The sequence below is a fragment of the Thamnophis sirtalis genome, unplaced genomic scaffold (genome assembly GCF_051295495.1).
Source record: "Thamnophis sirtalis isolate CommonGarterSnake01/CBP01778 unplaced genomic scaffold, rThaSir2_p1.2 scaffold_2, whole genome shotgun sequence".
In the NCBI taxonomy this organism is placed as follows: Eukaryota; Metazoa; Chordata; class Lepidosauria; order Squamata; family Natricidae; genus Thamnophis; species Thamnophis sirtalis.
In genome coordinates, this window is record NW_028261382.1 from 130023306 (window position 1) to 130048949 (window position 25644).

At 35.9% G+C, this 25644-nt stretch overlaps 2 protein-coding genes across 4 annotated transcripts; both read left to right on the forward strand.

Annotated features, from left to right (window-relative positions):
• The first annotated feature begins 117 nt into the window (after positions 1–117).
• Positions 118–13349, forward strand: LOC106547730 (fatty acid-binding protein, adipocyte). 2 transcript variants are annotated; one of them, XM_014064974.2, is made up of 4 exons: positions 118–396; positions 10313–10485; positions 11525–11626; positions 13128–13349. In XM_014064974.2, the coding sequence occupies exons 1-4, from the start codon at positions 150–152 to the stop codon at positions 13176–13178; spliced, it is 573 nt and encodes a 190-aa protein (XP_013920449.2). In that variant the 5' UTR covers positions 118–149; the 3' UTR covers positions 13179–13349. The 2 variants fall into 2 exon arrangements, with proteins under 2 accessions (XP_013920449.2, XP_013920450.2); XM_014064975.2 differs by lacking the exon at positions 118–396 and adding an exon at positions 7695–7851.
• Positions 420–24930, forward strand: LOC106547722 (myelin P2 protein). Of its 2 annotated transcripts, none has more exons than XM_087706913.1 (4): positions 420–1066; positions 19224–19396; positions 20667–20768; positions 24642–24930. In XM_087706913.1, the coding sequence occupies exons 1-4, from the start codon at positions 1024–1026 to the stop codon at positions 24690–24692; spliced, it is 369 nt and encodes a 122-aa protein (XP_087563039.1). In that variant the 5' UTR covers positions 420–1023; the 3' UTR covers positions 24693–24930. The 2 variants fall into 2 exon arrangements, with proteins under 2 accessions (XP_087563039.1, XP_013920436.1); XM_014064961.2 differs by lacking the exon at positions 420–1066 and adding an exon at positions 17193–17459.
• Positions 24931–25644: the final 714 nt, after the last annotated feature.

Genomic DNA, 25644 nt, shown 5'->3' on the forward strand with positions numbered 1-25644 from the left:
TCATCTAAGAGAATAGAACTTAACGCAAACAAGAGATTTCAAGAGCCTTCATTTACTTTTAAGAGTTGTATAGCAGGCAGCAATTCAGAAAGGCAGGATGTTCCCATCCCTGCATTTCAGGCAAAGCATTTTGCCCTGATTTCTAAATAATGCTTCTTTATCAGAAATGGAATGTGACTCTCCTATGCCAAAAGAACAAAGGTATCCTGGAAAAGGTTAAAAAGAAAATCAAGATGGCAGCTGAAATCCAAGCTCTAACCCTTTTTGCACATACTGATGCATGTAAAGGGAAAGAGCTTCAATCATGGGCTTGTGGCTCCCATCTTGATTTTAACTGCAGCGTTGCCATCCCTGCAAAAAGAGAGCAGAAAGAAGGAAGAATAAGAATATTGGCAGGTAAGTGGGTGGAAGCACTAAAACAAAAAATACTTTTCTCCAACTTACCTTGCAAATCTGACAGTGCTCCCCTTTTTGGATAGAGAGATCAAATTTAGAGCCTCTAACTTTTTTGCTTTGTTCTTTACTGTACTGTACGCCCAAAAGAGGCCACAAGAACTTTGGATTTCCAGGAAGATGACATTTTTAAAAATGTAAAATATTTTTAAAATGTACAATATCACATAGATCAAGAATAAACTAAATGCCTGTCAATAAAAGCTCTTTCTTTAAATCCTCAATTATTCACCAAGTTGGTATTTTGACTTTATTTTTAATTTTTTTCTTCCTTCTTCACACCCTGCCCCAAGATAATTGGTATGCTCCTTCAAGGGAGAGCAGAGACATTTTTTTAGAGAACGTGGCCATCAAATGTGAAAGTGCTCCATGCACTGTAAATGTTACTTTTTGGCGGGAGATGGTGGCGGCCCAGAGTCCTGCTCGTGACTTCAAATGGTATCTGGTCAGAGAATACTGTACTGGTTCAAGAGGCCAGTAGTTTGGCCAGCAACTCTTATATTCTCCTGAAAGAAAGATTTCTGAATAGAGAACAAGAACATCTTGACATCTGCTGTATGAAATAATCAAATGCAAATACACATTGTTATCCCTGCATGTCACTATGATTCAGGTAATCAATTAGCAAAATTGTTATGAAAGTTTAGGGAGTATAATCAGAGGTTTATGCTTGTCACCCAGACCAGCAGGGGGTGTCTTTGTATTTTCACAGAACGAAACAGCCAGGATTATACTTGACAAGTAGAACTAAGGTCAGAATACAGTATGCAAAAAGGAAGCTAGAGTTCAATTTATAAAGCTGACCAACTTGTCTGAAGACATAGCAAAGAAATGTGTGAGTTTCTTTCATGATATCATTGTTGGTATTTCCAAATGTGTTACAATTTTTTTAAAAAAATGTCAGCAAATGTAATGAGTATATATAAATGAAACACTTCATCATGATTGTTAGCTCTTCGGGGAATTAACAGGTTTAAAACTCAAACAAAAATCAAGCTACTCCAAAAAGATCTGCATATGGTAAACTGGGAGCACACCATTTTGAATAAAGAAATGCAGCAACATGGATCCATGAGAGGGAAAAAAAACCAGATTATTATGGCATTATTTTTAGAAAAATCAAATTATTTTTAAAAGTATGCAGATTTCAGGTTTTTCAGAACTCTTCATGAAATAGTGATCATTTAAAAATGTGGATTGGGAAGAAACAGAAAGTCCAAAAATCACACCCACAGTCGCCAGCTAGTCTTCATGTGTGTGCCCACAGAGAGGGCTCTGCGTGCCACCTCTGGCATGCGTGCCATAGATTTGCCATCACAGCCCGACCTCAAAACAAAAGCCTATAAAAAGAGATGTGGATGTGGAATGAAGTCATAATATTAATTCAGAAGAGTCCAACATTGTTTTGTAATATAAAGTACAGGAAGTAAGATGTTTAGAATTGGAGAGTTTTTGAAATTCAGTCTCCAAGAGGTTCTTCAGAGCACACAGAAGCATGAATACAACATTTTTTCTGGAACTCTACAAAATTGCATTTTTTCCTTGGATCTTTAGTAGCTGCAGAAAACTGCTATCCATTCCTTAGAAAAGATGCAGCTGTTTTGAAGAGTTGCAGAAAGGGGTATATTTACACTCTTAATTAATTCTTCTAAGTTATTTCCAAACCTCTGCTCAGTTCTATTAATTATAAGATGCAGTTTTAAAACGGGTAATTATTTTGGAGAAAACCATTCAAATTTTTCCAACAATATAACAATCATAACTATCAACTGGAAACTGCAGTCCTCCACATTTGTAACACTACTCCCAATATACGAGTCAGCTACAATAACCAAATGGATTCTGGGATCCATCATTCAGCAACATGGTTAGATACATGGATATGCAGAAACTAAAACAACTTTGGTTCTGCTGCCTGCTTTGTCTTTAACAAAGCTCCTAACTCCTGAAAAGTACATTTTACAGAACAAAAAGAGCAGGAAAGTTCATTGTATTCAAGGGAAATCTGTCATTATACTACCATCCAATAAATAAAATACAAACAAAACAGTGAAAGCAGCAAGCTTTTATTCTATGTACATGTTTTGTGTGTGTACACAGTTGTCTTGGAATCAATCTTGACCCTTGGTGCTTGCCTAGACTAGAGTAGTGCCTGCAGTTTTCTTGGCAAGATTTCAGAAGTGGTTTGCCACTGTCTCCTTAGGGCTGAGGGAAAATTATTGGCCCAAGGTCACTCAGCTGGCTTTATGTCTAAAACAGGACTAGAATTCATAATCTCCAGCTTTTTATCCAGATGCCATAATCACTACACTCACCTTGTTCTTAATATGTACATCTATACCTGATATGTAATAAACATGTTTGGATTATTTGGCATAAGTAAAAAAAGGTTTCATTTATACTTTGATCTATGCCTTTCTGCTAAAAAGCAGGGCACTGGAAATCATAAGAGCAGAAGGTGCCTTCCATCACCAATTTTCTCACTGCAGGCTTCTTGACATCATTCATCTGGTTCAGTGATTATGAACCACAAATTGCTGATGACTGAGGCAGCAACAATCATGGGGCATTAATCTGGAAGAATGCATGGCAAAATGATTCATTCATTTAGGAGCTTCAAAGGAAGTCTGCAACAATGTTGCCTTTCCTCCTAATTATTTTTAATTAAAAACAGTGTCAGATACAAAACTGCTTTAGCATAAAATCCTTGTAGCTGGGAAAATGGAAACACCTGAGTTGGTGTTATGCTTCAAGCCTAAATCAAAATGGTGGTATTTACTCTTGCCATATATTTCTGCTGTTTTACCAGCTTCTCTAAAATCAAGGTCATTCCTGTTGAAAATTTGTTCAAGATGTATAATGCTGCAGGATTCTTAATCTGAGATATTATGGAAACATGAGTCATTATTCCTACGGAAATAATGAACAGGATATGCAGCAGATAGATTTCAAGAACCCTCGTCCTCTCTCTTATTTTGAGGTGTTAACAGTAGTTAACTACAATTCATGTTGGTCAAATATGGATAAGGTTTGGTTTGTGGCAAGTACAAATACAAATATTTGAAACAACAAGCAAAATCCCACTCCAAGAAGCAGAGATTCGGTGATTTCACAGAAAAGTTAAATTAATAAGCATTGAAGTCTGTTTTCTCATACAATAAATTGGTCACTATAGTACTTGCTTCTTTGTCCCCAAAGTCTACATTACAACTCAAGATCCATATCACACCAAGCACAGCAAAAAATGGGAATATGTTGCTCTCCCAGATATTGTCAGGGTGGTGATAAATCATCATATAAAAACAGTAAAACCATATAATAGCAGTATAAACAAAGAAAGCAGGGGGGTGGGAGACAGTGGTCAGGACAATTACATCAATTAAAATGTCTGGGAAAACAAAAAAGTTCCAAAACAGCTTCATTAGCACAAGATGCATCTCCATCAATTGATGTGTCTACCTATTACCACAGACGTAGGAAGCAGCCTTATTCATTTACAATATATGTCTGCATTTAGATGACGTGCAATGGAGATGCCCTGTGTGCTAAATCTCTACTCTCTGAGTATATCTGCTTATCCTACCTGATTAGGTAGAGTAGGCATGCTACAGGTCCTTTCCCTGAAATGTTAGCATCTTCTAGTGGAACTTCAAAAGTGTACCTTTTCCATGACTGCTCCTACCATATGCACATCCTATCCCAGGCAATCCAGTAGCCCCTCCCCAGCCTTTTAGCATTCCAGGAGGCCCTTAAAACTTGGCATTTTATCTAGATGTTAGGGTAGAGTGAGAGTGCCTGGTGTTAGTTGTTGGTGCATCCCAAGTAGATGGCAGATGCATTGATTTTTGGTTGTGTTTTACAGCTTTATGAGTTTTATACCTTTGGGTGGGGTATTGTAGTTGTGAGTAACCAGAACTGTTTTAAGATGGGTAGCAATACAATCTTTAAGTAAATTCTAAAAGTGATTCGGTTTTTTTGCAAAGCAGCAGTGTGCTTCATGGTGCAAGTGAGTGGCTACAATCTGGCATTGTCTTAGGGAGCATTATGGGGCATTATCTTCCAACATGGAGAGAGTTTTGTCTGTTATGTTCCTTCCTAACATAAACCTACAGCTATCTTAGCTGAGTTGCAAAAGCCCAGATCACCACCACTAAATTTGGGGTTTCTAATCTTTGCTGCCACTTAGTGGTCATCCAGATTGTTGCAGTCTAGATATGATGGCCCTGGAATATTTTCAGGACTTTTGTCAGAAAACTCACATTTAATGACAGCTGTTGATAATGAAGAATAATAGGATAAGTAGTTTCTATTAAAGTGAAGCTGAGAAATGAAATCTTTCTTTCCTTGTAGGGAAAAAAGAGCAAGTAATAGTTCAAGCTAGGAGCCAGAAAGGAAAAAAAATTAGGAACAAAGTTCATTTCTTTTCTAAAAATAAATATGATTTCATGAATATTGTTCCCAAAATAGTATTTTTACTAAAGGTCAGCCTGACTGGGAATTCTCCACATGATGTCCAATCACATTTGGAAGGGACCAATTTCATTTAGGTTTTATGACATTTTATGCAAAAGTGAACATTTATATTCATTTTCTAGTAATCCAATAAAATGTATAATTCTCAAATAGGCAGAATTAAACTCTATCTTCAGAATAATAAAGACACTGAAACATTTATTTTAGAAAGGGGTATGAGGACATAATTGGCAAAAAGGCCAATTCCATGAACCCTATACCCAGAAATCCACATAAATCCTCCTAGGTATGCATGATCAAATATTTGTAATTTCCAGGGATATTCACGAGATCTTAAGAAAGCTTAGTGAGCTTGAGCTAAAATGTATGGTTCTGCCATAGTATGTCTTTTTGGCGATATAACAGGAAAGGGATTAATACATCTCTACAATTTCCATGGTGGTTGCAACAATTTATTGTATTTGGGATGTAACGCCTGAAGCAAGCATGTTCCCCTTTCTTCATTGGATGCTTTAAATTTTTAAAAATAAAAATATTTATGCCTTTGAAATAACAAATTTTCAGCAGTTATGATGTGCATAACTATATCAAAACTAAAATATTTTTAAAGTCAGTACTATGGCTCATGAATTAAAGAACTGGAACACATCAAAGCTTGAAGTTCTTCGAAATATTAAAGCTGCTTCTGTGGATATAAAATTAAGATTCATTTAAACTGTGCTGAACACCCCAAATTTTAAAGGATTTAAAGGATTAATATCTGTTGGTGATATAAAAATTTTGAGGGGTTATTGACTGATGATTTGGTCCTGTGAATCACTAAAATATTTTCAGAGTAATATTTCAATATACATAGAGTTGAGGAATTTTTAGTCTAGAATGTTGGTGTTAAATTATGTTCTGAAACTTTGGAAGGTAATTATTTTTGAAGAGTTATTATTAAGTTTGAAAAACAGTAATATTCCTGAGATTTAGGATTGGATTTAAGAGATCTGTGATTTCTATTTTTGAAAAGATAGTCTTATCCACTAATCAAAAAAATACTCTGTTTTTCAGTGGCTTCAGCAGGTTTCTATACTTTGTAATCTTCCTCCCTTTTTTGTCTTTTGTCTGTTTAGTTTTTCATTTATTTTATTTTCTAGTGCTTTGTGTATTTTTTTCTGTAAAATTTAAAATAGAATGTACTGTACTTCCAAATAGGCATGTATAGCTTTTATTTATACTTATTTAATAATGCAAAGGCTCAGACTGTGTGAATGCAATCCTGAAACAACTTTCTCATGAGTTGGCCCATCAATAATAGTAGCCCAGATGCATTCTTAAGGAAGTTTAAGTTTGAATTCTTACAGAGTTGGAAAGGATGTTGGAAGTCTTCCAGTCTAGTGCAATCCACTGCTTAAACAGGAAACCCTATATCATTTCAGAAAGTGGCTATCCAGTCTCTTCATAAAAGCCTCCAGTGATAGTGCCCACAACTTGAAGGCAAGCCATTCAAGTTGGTTAAGTCTTCTCACTGTTAAGAAATGTCTCCTTAATTCTACGTTGCTTCTCTCCTTGATTAGTTTCCATCCATTGTTTCTTGTCTTGCCTTCTGATGCTTTAGAAAATAGGTTACCATAATTCCTTTTTCTTTCAAAAATATCCTTCCTCAAAGAGAATTTTGGTGATACAGCTCCTACAATTTAAGACATGCTTGCAAAGATTTGTTTCCTTATGTTAGGAATCAACATATTTGTATATTGTTTCTGCAATATAAGGCAGTGCTTAAAAGAGTAGAAAAATATTCTCTAAAATTATTATTTTAACATTTGATTTCAGTAATAATACAATTTTCCCTAACTTGATGTTATTAACATCCCAACCAATGAGGAAATCCATTTTAATTGGATTGTATGGTTTTTGGAAAAGTTTGTACTAATTATTTCATTTGCTGGGTTCACACAACACACTGCATAAACCATGCTTACAAGCCACAACTGATTGTTTATACAACATGATAAGCTAAAACCAAATAAAACATAAATTAGGATAGTTTCAGAAGAAATGCTTCAAACCTCACATAAGCACAGTGTCTTTCTTCTAGTCATTAAAAATCCCACTCATTAAAATGAATGCAGCACACTTTTCTTTCTTCTGAATAAAATGTTATGCTCTTTGTTGTGTCAAACAGTTGACTGAATATCTGTTCTCTTCAGGATTAGACCAATTTATAATTCACATAGAGATAATTAAAATACCTACAGCAAATCTAAGGATCCTATTATCACCACAATCAAGGTAAATAGTGATAGGAAGCATATTTGTTTGATGTTCATTGCATACATAAACTTAAAAAAGAATTCTGAAAGCTTTAAGACACAAAGAGTTCTCCAAACCTTATGTGGAAATCAATTCCCTTGAAGTAAATCCCAGTGGAATTGACAGCTAAACAGACATGCATGGGATTGTGCTATTCATTGTATGTAATTATAATTTTGCAGCAAATAGTTAATTGCTAGATCAGTGCAGAGGTCAGTGCATTTTATGCAGTGAATTAGTCATACCAAATACAGTATAACTGGGAGGGGGGGAGAGAAAAAGTAGCAGAAATCACTACTGCTGCTAGAACAAAACATAATAGTTATATGCTGGTAATGCTTTGTCCTAATGCCTAATAGCACTATGACCCACTAAGGAAAAAAAAAGTTAAATCAAAGCTATTAATTGCCTGTGTGACTATTGGCTAATAGCAGAAAATCACATGGTTAAAGCTTCTTTTTAAAGGCATCAGTGAGGTTAGTCACAGAAGTGGTGACTACATCGAGGTTTGCAGGAAGGTGTTTAGAGTGTATTAGAAGACTTAGTCCTTCACAATGTGTGAAGCATTTTTGGGAACTTGGAAATTAATTTCGAGTGAAAAGTTTGATGACTACATGAAGGAGCTGGGTAAGAATCATTTGTTGAATTTAGTAAAAAGCTTTGTTTTTGCTGGAGAATGTGGTTATATAGATTTTTTTATTAGGTATGTAACTAGTGGACTTATTTTGTTATAAACTTAACCTGGGACAACATAACTCTTATTTTCTTTATTATTAATAGTACTGTGGAGGAAAACCTGTTGCTTACATTACGTTAACATGCTAGATTCCAGAGTAATCCAATGTTGTACCGCATGTTAAGTAAAATTCATTTAGTTTGCATTTTATCTGACTCCCAACTATTTTTTGAATGTGCAAACTCAGTTAATAATATAGCATGAATAGTCTGTAGAATGTTACCCTGGAATTGTTTTATTCAATATTAGAAAAACATACAATCCTGTTTAGATTTTGTGTAGCTTTTGTATCCAGGTAAAGTACCTCAGGAGTGTGAAAGGCTCTTGCTACTTGTTTACTTAAATGTTTATTGTCTGATATTTTCTCAACATACATTGAGAACATTGATACAAATGTTAATAAAATACTCCAAACAGCTGTGATGGGATGCTCCCTTACATGAAAGCTTACAGGTTTTTTCCCCTCTGGCCAAATGTGAACAAGGTTTGAGATGCTTGGTAATGGCTAGCTATGGGCTTTGAACTAGTAGCAATGTTCTTATCAAGACATGCCTGCTTTATGTTAATGATACTTCAAAGAATTAGCCTGAAGCTTTGCATTGTTTATCCATCACACTTTTAAAGTAGAATGCTGACCCCTTATTTAACTATGGTGAAATTAATGTATGCAAATAGCCTACTTCCAATATTAATACTATATATAGGAATAAAGATACCTCTAAATCTGTTAGACACTCTTTTCTTGGACCAAGTTCAAGGAAGCCCATAGTTTTATCCTGGAACACTTGGATTGTTTGCAGAAGCTTTACACTTCATTTTCTGGCTAATAGCATTTCTAGCTATAAGTGATATGGAAGACTTCTGGAACTACGGTTTAACTTGGAATAGATAATATGGGAATAAAAAGGTAATCTGCATTTCTTTACACCCCTCTAGTGATTATATTTTTGCATTTTTCAGTAAGCAGGCTTCATTTAAATGAATCATAGTTCAGTGCTATGTGAAAATAAGTCACTTTCTCCCTAGGTGTAAGGTAGCTTCCCAGGTGCCTCTGCTGCTAAGCAACCTGGGGGGCAATCTTCTACTTACATTTTTGTAGAGATCAGCTGTTACAAAGAATGTTTCTTCAAATGAAATAATGCAGTTCTGGATTATCTCAAATTATGTAGAGTAAGGAACTTAATTTATATAATATTTCAAGAACTTATATTTGCCGCAAATCTTTTGAAAATTCAGTGGAGATGGGTGTAAAATGAAGGTAATATTTGGTAAATAAGCATTGAGTAAAGTGCTTGCTTAAAACAAATGGTTATGCTCTGGACAAAGATAGAAAAAGCTGTTCTAACTCCTTAGACTGAAAAACCCCATCTACATTGTCCCATCACCATGGAAGCCCTTTAATGGGTTCCTGCAAGTCATAACTTGCTATCATGCTATGCATGAATTGCATTGGTTAAACTTCTTGTTGCTGAAACAGTATAATTTTTGATCACAGTAGTTGCCATCACTTTATCTTATAATTCAAGTCTATATTATTTTAATAATCCAAAAGAAAGCTTCCCCTGAATGCCAGTTTGGAGAGATGGGTAACAGCCTGACTTCTGAGCTGAATATTTCTCACTAATGTATGACTGCCCAGTGTAGAAAATAGAATGCTGTATAGGACCAACCAGATTCTGGCATTTTCTTTTCCCATGGTTTTTTGGAAATTATCTTTCACAATCTGTGACAGCCTGGGGTAAATACTGTCCTGGATGTCAAGAGGGTTTTTAGTATTCCTCTCATCAGTTTATAGTTTGGTTCATTTAAATATTTATAATGTTGATGGATTTGAGTAATTGTTATAGTGATATTGCCTTAAAGAAAAAGCCATCTTATGCTATTTGCTAGCTAGACCAAATGAAATCAGTCTAGATATTTATGAAAACATATATTAAAGCTAATTGATGGAAACTACTTTGGATTTCATATACAAAATAACATACGAGAACAGAGATTGGATTGGACGGTTGCTATATTATTTTCAGCCTAGTTTATGGCAAACAATAGAATTACCTAATTCAGTATACTACACAATTCAAGATGGTCCCCCGAACAAATATCTAGTTTGCACATCATGCCCTAAAACATCCAGATGAATTTTTATACAGAGAAGCTCTAATCAAAGGCAAACCCCATCAGGATAAAAATGACTGTAGGAAAGGAACTCTTGTGTTCAAACTCTTTACTCTCTCATTCTTTAGGGGTTTGGTTATAACCCAGCTTGAATCAAGTCTTTATAAGTAGGGGTGTGTGTTTTTTTCAATTCAGTCTTCAAGGTCAAGAAATTCATGATTTTGGTTGGATTTGTAGGTGTGGGCTTTGCCACTAGGAAAATAGCTGGAGTGGCCAAGCCCAATATAATTATCACTTGCAATGGAGATGTTATTACCATCAAGACTGAAAGCAGTTTCAAAAACACTGAGATTTCCTTCAAATTAAAAGAAGAATTCGATGAGACCACAGCAGATGACAGAAAAGTAAAGGTGAGTTCTCTACTTTCCCTTAAATCATTTTGGTTGAGTACATTTGGACTCCTGAAAATGTGTTGTGGGGACCCTCTTGGAAAATGGCTATTTGGGAACTTCCACATTTATAAAATAAGGAACGTGTGGGACATGAATACCAGCTGAATGAGTTGGCTAAGAATTCAAGCAAGCTTAAGTTGGGAAACAAGGGCTTTAAGCTCTTTCGTCCTACAAGATGTTCCTGTTTTGCTGATTTCAGGGCAGTTGACATCCAAGTCAAACAGTGGGCTGCAGCCACATGTTCTTGTTAATTAAGAAGAATATGCAGTCCACTTGGAGATCTAAAGCACTGATGAAAGTAAATTGTGAAGTGATGTTTCTCAACCTTGGTGACTTGAAGATGTGTAAACTTCACTCTGAGAATTCCCCAGCCAGCCAAGTAGCATGCCCATTTCCTGCAGATTAAATTAATGATTTTAGATGTGAAATTTGGACACTGCATGAAACTTGGTGGATGCCAACAAAGGTACAGGTAGTCCTCGACTTACAACAGTTCATTTACAACCAGTCAAAGTTACAATAGCACTGAAAAAAGTGACTTATGACCATTTTTAATAACCATTGTAGCATCATCTCCATGGCCACATGATCAAAATTCAGACACTTGGCAACTGACTCAAACTTGCAACAGTTATAGTGTCCCGGGGTAATGTGATATACATATACATATACATATACATATACATATACATATACATATACATATACATATACATATACATATACATATACATATACATATACATATACATATACATATACATATACATGTTGTTTCTGTTATTATAGTCTTACAAGGAGCAGAACTTTCACCATGCTAGTAATTTCATTATTTAAAAACCCCATTGACTACTGATTATTGTCTTACTGAAATGCACATTATGTATAGTTTGAGAACTGTGTTATTTTACCTAAATTGATTCACATATTTCAAAGGCAAATTTGCTGCCTTTTCTTCACTAGGTTGTAAAACTGACCAGATAATTTTTCTTGGCAGAGTGTTGTGACACTAGACAATGGCTCACTCAATCAGGTGCAGAAATGGGATGGCAAAGAGACAACAATAAAAAGAAAAATAGTGGATGGTAAATTGGTTGTGGTAAGTTCATTTTTGGTTATAAACATTTGGGATGTTTTGCAGCAACAGAAATTGCAAGTTTATGAATGAACATTTTTCAAAGGGGAAAGAGCAAAACAAGTAGATATTCTCTTCTATCCTATAGAAGAAAGATGTGTCCTATTTTGGTTGGTGAGTCAAGAATTCCTTGAAGTTAATAAGCAAGTTAATACAGAGGGACAATACTAAGCTATTTTGAAAATAGAACCGTATATCTTATGTTATTTTTTAAAGTATTTAAGGCAAATCTCACTTTGAAAGCACTATTTTAGACTCTACTACAACCATTCTTCGTTCTCAATCTGAGAATGCATTCAAATTGGCTCAAATTAAAACAAATTTGCAACAAACATCCGTTTTAGTATAGCATGATTTCAAAATGAAGCGGGTTTTAAATATTATGACTCAGTGGCAGCCCCTAGCAATGAGTTCATTGGAAATGAATTGCCCTAGCTGTGGGCAACTGGTGATTCTCATGTTTATACACTTAGAATCTATAATTTTAAAAGAGAGCAATGGATCAGATTGAAAAGTGATATCAAGGGCGGTTGAAAATAATTGGAAATCATGTAGCCCTGCTGTAATCTCTAGTGGGACATGCAGGGAAACCCCACTCTTTTGATATTTAAAACCTTTTCCATAGGCACCACATACATGCTTTCAAAAAGAGAAAATGAAAAGAAAATCCTAGTAATTGAAATGCTGTCTTGATTATAGCAAAGAAAAAGCATTCTAGCAGACAGTTTCTCACTGAAAAGTAATTGGAAATACTCTTCTAATTGGAGAAGATAATGCCAACCTGCCTTGTATGAGCTGTGGCAAGAGCAGTATCAGGAAAATGAGAGGTCATTCAGATTTCAGGATGAAACTGGCATGCAAGCACATGTGCAAACAAGACAATTGGATTAACTGATCGTTTATGTGACAACATCAAGGGAAGGGCCTTAAGCAAATGTCTTTTCAACCAAAATGTTTAAACATGTTGGCAGTAAGGTATTATGTCAACTTGCACAACCTATGAACTGTGGAAACTCAAAGGTACCTTAAAAACTTGCTTAAATATTCTGAATATTTCTCAGTCTTTCATACAAGCATAATTAGAACTATTTAACAACATAATATTCAGCCTGTTGCTAAACAGAAAACTAAGTCAAATTCTCTTCACACCAAAAAAGCAACATTTTTGGAGAGAATTTGTCTAATGCATTTTTCAGTGGTCAAGGATATAAGCACATATAAGCAGACTTAAGCAATTTGAGTCTTATTCCCTTGGATATGTTTTTTTTTAATAAAGCACCATTGCCTGGGGTCATGCAATACACTAAGCCAAAATTGGCTTATCATGTTGCATCAATGCAAGTCTTGGCTTCCTTGATAGTCTCATACTTCATTTGGGTAAAGGAACATTTGATCCACTTACTGAAAACAACTGTTTTGCTGTTATGAAATAATGGTGATATTTCTGTACTTTTTTTCTTTCTAGGAGTGTGTTATGAACAAAACTGTCTCCACTCGAGTGTATGAGAAAGCATGAAAAATCCATCTTGTACAAATTAGAATTATCTCAAAGCAAAATATGAAGTTCGATTCACGGAACAGAGCCTGTTCTTCAGAAGCCGAATTTGACAGGCCAACTTCCAATTACTTTTGTACCTAATTCAAAACATTTTGGTTATTCAATAAAGTGTTTACCTTGAAATGAAAAGGTTTCTGGCTCAATTGTGGAAACTGAATAAGGATCAGTCCAAACTAGATTTTCAGGTTCTGTTTATGGGATCAACTAAGCCTCACATTTGTCCTCACTTATTGAAATATTTTTTTAAAAACCCGATTAATAAATAATGAAATAGGCTAAAGTGTAATTGTCCTGCCCCACCTTTTCTTTTATACTGCGTACATTGAAATGTTCAATGTTTCTCTAGTGCTGTATTTGTTTTACTTCCTATAGAAAAATCAATTTCAAAAAAATATTAATGCTGAATAACTATACAGTCCAGGGCTCCCAGTGGGTGGTTTCAGGAATCATCTTTTTGGAACCATAATTCGTTAGAATAAACTTTTATGATTCTTCCTGATAAAAAAATTAATGTCTTTTGGAAAAATAAGAAGGCCGGAAGTTGCTTGTTCTGCTATTTGAAGCATAGTTCCAAAAATTACCCATATGGTTATCTTAAAAAATGTTTAAATCAGGACTTCTAAAATCTCCAAATTATATTTGAAAGTTATGTTGTGGACATGGTATAAAGTGATTTGCCCTAATAGACATGGCCAGCATGACTATATTCATTTATCAGGACATTAGATTGATTCCTAAATTCCACAGTTCTCCACCATCCTGGTTTACCTTTCTCTTGAGTTGGTATGCCCACTTCCTAAGACAGCATTGGCTGTGTAGCTTCTCACTCTTCTTTCCCTGATCGAAGAATGCTTAGGGATTCCAGAAACAGTCAAAAATAAAATATGAAGTTGGAAGTTTAACTTACAAGAATCGGCTTTCCCTTCAAGTACTTTGAGTATAGAAAGGGAGAAGGGGAAAGGGAACACACCAGGAGCCAAGACAAATGCAAGAAGGCTCCCTAATGGAGGTCCAAGTGGGAATAACATTCCATTTTTGTAAATAAAATAAAATAAAGTTATTAGGAAATACACTTTGTAAAGCAACCTGTGAAGCAATGATCTTATCTGTTACTTGGGGTAGAGGTCATGCTTCAAATGAACACATAGCATTACAACAAAATGACTCGGCTTCTCCAACCAACATTATCCGTATCAAATAAGTGCAAATACTAGGAGTTACCCAGCTTTCACCAACCACAGGAAGCAATATATATATTCTTTTATATGCTTTTCAAGATTTATTAACTCTGAAAAACAGTAATACATATTTCTGTATAAGAAGAGGTAGATTTTTTAGGAAATCACAGCATTTATTAAAGAATTTATCTTTCTTTTTGCACCCTACTGCCTTCCAACTACCAGCCGTTATTTTTTTTGTTCTTTGTACTGTATCAGCATCAGTGTGGGAGGATTATCATTTAGAGCACGGGTGTCAAACTTGCTGTGTCATGTTGCCATTGTGATGTTTTGCAATGTTTTTCCCATTGTCAGAGCTGGTGTGGGCGTGGTCTGTGTGTGACACATCTGCCCCGCGGACCACCAGTTTGACACCCCTGATTTAGAGCATCATATAAACGCAGAAAACCAGATGACCTTGACTTAGGGTTTAATTATTTTGCTCAAAGTTTGTTCCATTTAAAGGTCTGTCTAATCATAATCATACTTCATGACACAGATTGTTGTGAATATGTTGGTTTAGATATGGGGAAAGGCTAGATATCTGGGATTGTTGCAGAATCTGGTTCCCACATTGGCATCCTTTTCAATACTATGCTTTCTCAGGTGGTAGGTCCACACTTGCATATTGACAATATTTAATCAAAGCAGATTTTCATAAGAACCAAGAAACAACAGGGCAATGATGCCATCACAAAAGAATTAATGGACATTAGTTTAACACCATGGAGGAAGTAGTTGAAATTTGGGAACAGATTTTATGGGGTAGGTTCATTTCCAACCACTTTATGCACAAGTTTAGTCTAGTAGTTAATATACAGGCTAGAAAGCAAGAGACTGAGTTCAAGTCGCATATTAGCCATGAAAGCCAGCTTGGTGACTTTGGGCCAGTCACTCGACTCACCTCACAGGATTGTTGATGTGGGGAAAATAGGAGGAAGGTGTGTTGAATATGTTCGCTGCCTTGAGTTATTTATATAACAATATAGTTATAATAATTTATTTCAATAATAAAAATAACATATAAAATAATAAAACATATCTGGAGGCCACCATGGAGAAGAATCTATGGTAACGTTTCTCACTCTTGACAACTTCAAGAGGTGTATATTTCAACTCCCAGAATTTCCAAGACAGCTTGCTAAGGGTGAGAAACATATAGTGTATAGAAAATCAGTGGAGGAAATCAGATATATATTTCTTGGTTATATCTTAATGTTGATATGGCACTACTTGGGCCACCATCCAGGGCAGGGAAAACAGGGAAAGTGAATGCCGTATCTTCTTCTTTAGCAGGTAAAGCCTTCAAATTTAATAAGAAGTAAATTCCGGACCTTACTTCTAAAACATGAATTTCACATTTTTGTCATTATAAAAGATAAAAGACTTGGGAGCATTACATAGGGGAGTTTGGTATCTTAGTAGTAAACTGAATGCAAGTCAAAACTATATACACATACATACTTAATCTCCCATTTTAAACTATGTTAATCCAAAATCCAAATCACTGCAATAGACAGCTGCTATTCTGCATTAGTCAGGCTGCTTTTGGGGTCCTGCCTTGTGTTAGACATTATATCTTATGAATAAAATGGACAAAAAAAAAAGAATATATGCAGAGATAGGTGATTGGGATAATCGAGGAAAAACAAATTAACTAAAGAATTTCTAACTCTAACATACTTAGCGATGCTTAACAAAACCTTCAAATGACTGAAAAGGTATCTTGAAGAAGCTGATCCCTGGTGCTCCACATAACAATACTGTAACCAACTTCCTCCCGAAGACTAAGTCAAAAGACTGACTAAGGCAGAGGTATCAAACTCACAGCATCATAGCAGCGTCACATGATGTATCAGGATTTTTTTCCTCTTTGCTAAACCAGGCTTGGGAGTGGCCAGTGCATGACTCCTCTGGCCCGCGGGCCACAAGTTTGACAGCCCTGGACTAAGGGGAAGGAGCTTTTGTGCAGAATCCTCTTCCATTTCTTAGAACCATAGAAGGAAGACTCAGAAGTGAGCTAAAGCAAAATAACATAACTACTTCACTTTGCTTTTTTTTGGGGGGGGGGCGTGTTACTTCACAAAACATAAAGTTTGTAAAGGATACTTCAGCTATTCCTTCAGTGAAGCAAGACATTGTGCCTTTAGGGTTTTGTACAAATCTACTAAACATTGGGATAAAAGTAGCAAGAAAGACAGTCATAAATGTAATGGAATTTCCTTTGGTTGAAATAGAAACAGAAGTTAGAAACATATCTCTTGTAGTCTCTACATTCCTAACTATACACAGGGTTGGACTGAAATACCTCTAAGGCCATTCTGTGATCTGTGTTATCAGCCTTTTAGATTATTGTGGTGCCAAGAGAATGTGTCAATAGTATGTACAATATAACACTATACTTTCAACATTCTGAAATATCTTGACTCCTAGTATGTTGACATTCTGATGATGAACATAGTGCAAGGAATTTTGGAATCAGTTTCTTGCCTATAGTACACAACATTTTCTATCCTAAACACTATTTCATCTGTATCTATTTCCTTAAATGGCTTCATTAAGTTTTTTCCTCATTCTCATAAGACAGTGTCATAAGACTTTCCTAAAAATCAAATGCTTTCTTTCCCAAGAGCACTATGTTGCATCTGTGCTCCAGCACAATAGTAGCACGCTCACGCCCATCACCCTTCCTCTTTGTATTACTGCGGAGGAGTTGGTGGCAGGCAAATGCCGCTGGTCTTGGTACTAGCATGAATGGTATGGCACAAGGGCCCATTGTTTGGCCTCTGACATTGCCCTTCTGCATTGGGAGGTGCTAAGCCCTGCATGCCCATGGTCTCTCTTAAAAAGATGTGGCTGGGTTATTACCATTTATATAATCCATCTGTCTCTTCTTAAGAATTGCTCCTGCCTTTGCCCTTCTCCCAAGGACACACGACCAGCAAAACTATGTGCAACAAATTTGTGGGAAGCTGGAAACTCATCTCTAGTGAAAATTTTGATGATTACATGAAAGAATTGGGTGAGATTTATCTCAATTTGATTTTAAGAATGTTGCAGATTATCCGTTGTTGATTTCTCATCAGTTTTGCAATTAGCTCATGAAATGTTTAATTTAATTCTCTTCAAAATAAATATGAGAAAACATTTAGGATTTTTAAATTTCTTCTTTGGTAATAACCTTCATAGAATGTATTATTTAGCTTTTATTATAATATTAGATGTCATAACTTCCAAGTCATTATTCATGATGGAAAAAGGAAAAACTTAATCTGAGTCTATTGGAACTGGGTAGCTAATCAATTTAAATAAATAGTCCTAAATTTCCTGACAGCCAGTTTTTCCTGGTAAATAAAATTATTTGTTACACAGAAATTGTAGGCATAACTATTTATTTGCAGAATTACTCCATTGGTGAAGGCTTTTAACTGATCAAGTCAGATGTCTCTGGAATTTAGTTGCTTATTTTGTCCCTAGAACTATATTTTAAGGAAACTTAGTTAGATTAAATATGAAAGTTTGTTGTTTATGTGTTAAATATTATATTATATATACATATACATATATATTATTTTTAAATAAAACTGTGTCATATTGTTTTTGAACATTAAGTAAAATATGAAACAAGAAAGAATTATGTGAATTACCATTTGCTTTACTAGAGAATGTTAAATAGGTTTGTTGTAAGATCAATATACTTAAGAAGATGTCCTTTCAGACTACTTTTTTAACCTATGAAAATGCATCTTTGAAAAAATAAGAGATTATGTGTGATGAGGTTATTATATAGAGTCTGGACTGTAAATATCTACATGGCTAATAAATGGCAGTTGAGCATTAGAGTTTCCTATATCTCTTTGCTGCCATCAGATAGTCATCTGGATTTGTATAGCCCATACATGATTTATTTCTACATCATCAAGAAGTACCGGTCATACCGAGAAATCATTCATCTTTGTAAATGCATCATCAGATATCAAACATCAAAGAAAGAATGTGGTTATCACACTTGGAGGTAATATGCAATATGTTTCTCCCTGGTGCATACACACTATACACATACAGATGTACACATCTAATGCAGAAGACTCAATAATTAAAATCAGATCTTGCATGTTGATGTAATGGTAGGTGAAAGTGACTTTACAAGATAGGTGCCGACTGCACAACCAGCATGTGGGAAATGTTCCAGCCCCGTAAAGAAGGAGGGAGAGTGGGAGAAATGTTTCAAAAGGGACCCTAGTTTTCTGGGGAGTAAAAGTAAAGAAGGAGAAGCATATTTTCAGTATTGCAAAACTCTGTTGATGTGCAAAAAAGATACAGTTAGTACTCCTGGTTGTGCTTTCTCTCAGGACTAAAATTTCTTCTGGAAACCGACTCTTCATATAGAGAAGTTATCACAGAAAAGCAGTTCTTCCTACTTTGGTTTCCATTTTTTATTTATTTAATTTTATTATTCATTTGATGCTACTATTTTAGCTTTTCTCAACCAGGCACTCTATAGACATATTGGAGCACGATTCCCATTGTCCCCTGCCATTGTACCCTGCTATCACTGTGGAATATGAAAATTCTATTGGGCTATGATGATGTGGTTCGCAGCAATGCATATTTGTCTTACTAGGAACACAAACAAATGCTGTTATTTAATCATGAATTTAAATATGAGTGCAGGTACATAGTATGTCAGAGATAATTGGTGTAAATGATTGCATAATACAACCCCCTACATACACTTTTTGTCAAATGAATAATGAATGACTACTGTTTTCTTGGTGTTCCCTAGGAGTGGGATTGGCAACTAGGAAACTTGGTAACTTGGCAAAACCTAAAACCATCATCAGCATGAAGGGTGATGAGGTCACAATCAGAACAGAAAGTACCTTTAAAAATACACAGATCACATTTAGGTTGGGTCAAGAATTTCAAGAAACCACAGCAGATGGCAGAAAAACCAAGGTGAATAAGTTTTGTGGGTTTTTTTACATTTTATCGGAGGCCTTTTGATACTCTTAGGAACAGTTTAAGAGTTTCCGATCACAGAAGAAATTAATAAGTGAGTCATTCAGATAACAGTTGATTACTGTCTACCATATTTCCTCAGAGATCACTCCTGATGTGGGAATTTCTCATATATTGGATATGTTTAAGATGTATTTTGAAGGAAAAGGAAGAAAAATGCCTTGTAATTGAAAATGTTTTTAACTTCAAATTTACTACCGATATAATAGAATTACTATATCCAGATGACTGCAAGAGGGTAGTATAGAAGTAGAGAAAATTGATTTCATACCAAATAGTGGACCTCTGGATTTTCCTCAGGTTAGGCAAGAAGGGCCCCATGGATTATACAAACACAAATAATCATCCAAAGGTGACGAAGCAAACAAGGCCTAAACCAAAACAGGCATGTGAGAACTGAACTGAGCTTAAATCATGTGGAAGCTAAAGCAGAAAAAAAGGAAGAGGAACCATCAAGGGGAAAACATACTATAACATATATATTGAGCGTCATTTGTTTGTGATTCAAAGCAGAAAAATAATTCACATCTTATTGCTAATAAAGCTGTAGCTATTTAATATACAGTAGCAAAGCTCAAGATTGCAAGTGACTGCTTATGATGGAACAACATACACGCATGATTCAGAAACAGCAAAATGGATCTAGGGAACAGCTTGATTGGTGACTTCATGGACTCATATATATTATTATTATTATATAAACATTACAAAAGTAGTTTGTCCTGACTTTCTTCCAGGGTGCATTTTGACTACTTGGTTGAGTCTCTTGCCCTTCTGCCTCTTGATAGCCCATCATCCAAGTTCTGCTTAGTTTTTTCAGCCACCATTGTCAGTTAAGTTCTGCTATGCAGTGTAACAAGCAGGATATATGTATGTGTCTCTTTCTCTCTCGACTGATTATTCCTAAATGCTAGAAGATAGTGACGATGGTAGATGGCTGGATAGATATGTAGATGATAGATAAATCAATGATTGATACTGTAGAGAGAGAGAGAGAGAGAGAGATGAGAGAGAGAGAGAGAGAGAGAGAGAGAGAGAGAGAGAGAGAGAGAGAGAGAGAGAGAGAGAGAAAAGAGAGAGAGAGAAAAGAAAGAGAGAGAAAAGAGAGAGACTTTAGTATGGGAATGGTTTAATAGTACTTCACATTTTTATTGTACCCAATCCATGTCAAAATGGTAACTTTTAAAATTACTGTTTGGATCTACAGACTGTGGTAACCTTAGAAAAAGGAGCACTGGTTCAAGTGCAGAAATGGAATGGCAAGGACTCAACAATAAAGAGGAAATTAGTTGATGGAAGAATGGTGGTGGTAAGTAGTTCTTAAGAAAACTACAGGATGTGCATTTGTTCAATTTGTTTATTACAATCTTTGTGTGTGTGTGTGTGTGTGTGTGTGTGTGTGTGTGTGTGTGTGTGTGTGTGTGTGTATGTATGTATGTATGTATGGTTACAACCCCTGGTATGCCCAAATATGGGAGGAAGATCACTACACAGCTGATAAGGAGTCAAACTCTGTGGCTTAGTGGTTAACACATCTGCCTAAGATGCAATACAGCACAGGTTCGAATCCCAGTAAGGGTATGGCTAGCTGATGAGAGCTAAATAGCTTGAAATAGATCTATACTAGTCTCCCTTTATTTATTTATCAGCATAAATATAACACACACACACACACACACACCTTACCATCAACTCCCAAAAACAATTATTGGCTCTTCTGCTCTCCATACACCATATTTGTCACTTTCTTCTCCGTCTCTCCTCCCTCTCCCTACCTCCTTTCTTCCCTCTGTCACCTCTTCTCTACTTCCCCTTCCTCTCTCCTTCTCTTCTCTCGCCTTTCCACTCCTCTTTTCTCTCTTCCTCTTCCCCCCCGCCCTCTCTCCTATCCCTCTCTTCCCTTACCTCTCTCCTCTACTTCACACTCTTCATCTCATTTACTTGGTGTATTTCAGCTTCTGCGTGAGCTCCATTTTATGTTGATGGTATTTATAATTACTTTTCAGTATACATATTTAATTTTAACATACCTATTCCTCCTCCTTTTTTAAAAAAGAGAAAACAACAAGGTATACACATATAGTCATTATACCTTTTTTAAAAAAACTGCCTAATTTTGGCCAAGATGTAGACCTGGTTACACTTCCCTCCTATTTCAATTTTCCTTATGCCACTGTCAATCTCCAAAACATCTTTTGTCTGCTTTTTATTCCCTTTTCTTGGGACAGATCCCCCCCTTTACAATTTTCCCTATACCGTTGCCAAGCCCTATGGAGTTTTTATCTGATTTTTTCCCCACCGTTTCTACTCCTTCATTGTCTCTCTCTCTACTTCCTTCCCTTATTCCTTAAATACCTGCTCCTCTGAATTCAGAATTCTATTTAGGCTTGATTTTAATGATTTATGCATATTTTTTTATAATTTCACATAGTTCTTCAAATTCCCACCTTTCCATAATGTCCAGTCCCAAAATTACAGTTAATTATACAATTCTTATTTCAGAGTTCTGGTCCACCTTAAATTTATCTATTTCAGCTGCTGTGGGAAAGAGAGATGGGAGCCATCTTGGTCTTCTTTAATGTCCAGTTCTAAAATTACAGTTAGTTATACCAATCTTATTCTGAAATTCAGGTCCACCTTAAATTTAGTTAATTCAACTACTGTGAAAACGGAAGAGAAGCTGGAACCATCTTTTGCAGACAAAAAAGAAAAAAAGACTTCGTATTTACCTAGTTCTTGATTTTGTTATTATTTTTTCCTTAGTACCTTTTGTTTCTTGTTGGTTATAATTGCTCAAAATATATTAATTGGAACAAACTTGCATACAGCCAAATTCAAGTATGTTTCTCTTCCCTCCTGCTTTTCCAAGGTCTGATTTATGACAGTTGGTTAATTAAAATTTCCCATACAGGCAAGATTAGGTTATCAGTTGTCTGCAAGGAGATGGTGCTTTTTTCTTGATCTTTTTCCCTTGTTGCATTTCAGTTCTCATTAATTGGAGTTGCTTAAGATATGTTAGTTAAAAGACACTCGGATGAAGCAAATCTTCTTGCTCCTAGACTCCTTTAAAAACCCAAACTTTTCAACTCCAAAACCAAATTTAGAGTTTGTGTTTAAGTGGGTTGTGTTCAAGTGGGTTTGTCACTTATCTTCTTTCTCCTTTCTGTCCAAATTATTTCAAACAAATGGCTCTCTTTGGGGCAATGGATTCAATACTACATTTATCTCCTTCTTTCTTTTCGCAAAAATCCCGATCTGTCCATTAATAATATTTATGCTCTCAAGGTTCTTTGCTTTTTCTAAATTCTGATTTATAACTGTGGGTTAATAGATCTTACCAGGCTTTCATCTTGCCTCTGCACACTCATGTTCAGCTGCTTTGGCCTGGAGCCAGCTCTTGTGCAGTCAGGTTGCCATGCTGCTATCCCAGCTCTGATTCAGAATGCAAATCTGACCTACGAGGGACCTGTTGCACTCCCTCTGGATCTGATGAGAAACTGCCCCTTCTTCACAACCCCACCCCCACAGTGGGTTTCTGATCCAAAAATGGATCTCGGAGACAGTTTGTAACACAGGGTTCATGTGAGACTTTTCAGGGCTCACATCCCCCACATCTGTCTAGCTGGAGAACTTCAGGTCGATTCCCGTAATCTTTGGAACTTTTGAATGGCAAGGTATATATTTTGATGACAGCTGCATAGATAAAAAAGGTATCCTGTTGAAAATGCACATTAAACATTAAAGAATAGAAATATGTGGATTAGCAGGAAGTGCATCTTTATCTGCTCAGAGAACAGTTCATGAATAGATGGATTTGAATATGTCCTTCCATAGTTGTCCAGTTTAAAGCAGATTTTGATTTTGTCATGGTGTTCATCAGTGAAAACATACGGGTGAGCCAATTTGATTAAAATCAAGACTACTTTCAAAGGGCCCAAATGAGTAATGGTATTTTCAGCTTTTTACATTAGGCAGAAATAGCAAATGAAGAAGAAAATTATTTAATAAAATTATGCATGTTGAGTGGTTAGGAAGAATTTTTTCTCAAAATATCAGATATAAATACAGTGAAGCTGAATGGTAAGAGGGTTAAATGTGATTAAAGGAAGCTGACAGGTAGAATTTGCTATGGTTTAGCAATTGTCAATAATTTGAATAGTTGTAAAAGCAAATGAAAGAAATATTATTTGTAGTCATTACTTATGATAGCTATATAATACTTACAAAAACAGTAAATTCCATTATTTCCTAATAAATGTAGTCCAGGGGAATATTGTGTTCCTATCCTGCTTTTTGGCTTTCCTAGTGTAAGGTAAAGGTTCCCCTCGCACATATGTGCTAGTTGTTCCTGACTCTAGGGGGGGTTTCATCTCAGATTCAAAGATTCATCTCTGTTTCAAAGCTGAAGAACCAATGCTGTCTGAAGACATCTCCATGATCATGTGGCCGGCATAAATAAATGCCGAAAGTACACGGAACACTGTTACCTTCCCACCAAAAATAGTTCCTATTTTTCTACTTGCATTTTTACATGCTTTTGAACTGCTAGATTGGCAGAAGCTGGGACAAGTAATGGGAGCTCACTCCATTACATGGTGCTAGGGATTTGAACCGTCAAACTGTTGACCTTTCTGATCGACAAGCTCAACGTTTTAGCCACTGAACCACTGCATCCCTTGTTCCTAGTGTAGACTAGATGAGAATGTGATTGGTTCATCTGGCTGTGTTCCACCATCTCCTAAAGCTAAATTTAAGGCTGCTTCACTTGTTCTAGATTAAAATTATACATACATATGCAAATTTAAAGTGACTGGGAGAATCTTGACCATTAGCATTCAGAGAAAGTTCCAGGCACATGCTGACTTACTTGTTCTTTATTAAATCTTGTGTTCCTTAAAATTAAACAAAAGTATTTTGGATTTTGTTCATTGACTTTTGATAGGCAGCAGTACCATAAGAGACAATGTACAAGAAGGCTGGAAAAGAAACCAAAATCAAAAGAAACCGATATAAACTTGCTAGCTACAATATTTAACACAAGCTTTTATTATTGATTATTATCTTTTTAAAAATAATTATGAATTCTCATCTTACATCTGTATAAATATATTGTATAATAGTGTTGAGGCTAATCATGTGATTATGACTTGTCTTATATCTCAAATTATGTTCCCCTTTTTAGGAATGCATCATGAAAGGTGCCATATGTACAAGAGTTTATGAGAAAATGTAACAAAACTTGAAGTTTATACCAGATGAGACCAGTTCTCCACATCATTTCCTTGAATGGCCGAGGAATTGCCATTTGTGTTCACTTTTTCCCTTTTTGCCTTTTACTGGAGAGCAACTAAACTATAAGTATTCATTTAAAAATTTAAGAAAGTAGATCACATTTGAGACTAAATAAATGCTTACCATTGTATAACGTGTAATTTCAGTAAAATTAAATGATTTCATCTAGCCTTCCTGAATATTTTGTTAATGAGTTGTTCTTATTCCATAGTGATGCACTCTTGCACCAGGGAATCTATAGTCATTTTACACAGAAACAGGAATATTCATAATTTCTTTAAATTATATGTTATACAGCCCAGGTATGCTAATCTGGCTTCCTTGACAATATATAATAAAATATTCACTCTCTCTTAATGAAAGGCAAGATTTCATCTCTTTCATCTCTTAATGAAAGGTATTCTCCTAAAGCTGTGCTGTGAACTTAAGACAAAACCCCCAGCTGTCCAACAAGAACCCAAAAACTTGTTGGGGGATGTTGGACCTGGTGGCGGTCCCATTCTCTGGGTTTGTCCAGGAGCAGTTATCTGGGAAGGCGCCATCTGCTGGAAGAGGGCAGGCAACCATTGACATTGAGCCCATCCATGACCCGGGATGAATGCCCACCCTTGGTTTGCTTGATTCATGGATTCGGAGTCACCCCTTTGCAGCTGTGGGGAGGTGCATGTGTTCCAGGCCTCTTTCTGCTGGCTAATTGGAGGGCGGTCTGGTTGCACTCCAATAGGAGGGAGGGGTTCTGATGTGACTGCTCTAGGCATTAATCCAGCAGCAAGGATGTGGGTTGATTCATTAGCTACTGTATGGAAGGAGCCCACGTCTCCACTCCACTTGGCAGAAATTTCCCTGCGAGGAAAGGAGAATGTGGGTGGTGCCAGGGTCCACTGAGGGGGTCT

Coding starts and splice junctions, on each gene's coding strand:
- LOC106547722 (XM_014064961.2), top strand. CDS start 17,387: ATGTGCAACAAATTTGTGGGAAGCTGGAAACTCATCTCTAGTGAAAAT. Junction 17,460..19,223: donor TGATTACATGAAAGAATTGG/GTGAGATTTATC, acceptor GGTGTTCCCTAG/GAGTGGGATTGGCAACTAGG. Junction 19,397..20,666: donor CAGATGGCAGAAAAACCAAG/GTGAATAAGTTT, acceptor TTGGATCTACAG/ACTGTGGTAACCTTAGAAAA.
- LOC106547730 (XM_014064974.2), top strand. CDS start 150: ATGCTTCTTTATCAGAAATGGAATGTGACTCTCCTATGCCAAAAGAAC. Junction 397..10,312: donor AAGAATAAGAATATTGGCAG/GTAAGTGGGTGG, acceptor TTGGATTTGTAG/GTGTGGGCTTTGCCACTAGG. Junction 10,486..11,524: donor CAGATGACAGAAAAGTAAAG/GTGAGTTCTCTA, acceptor TTTTCTTGGCAG/AGTGTTGTGACACTAGACAA.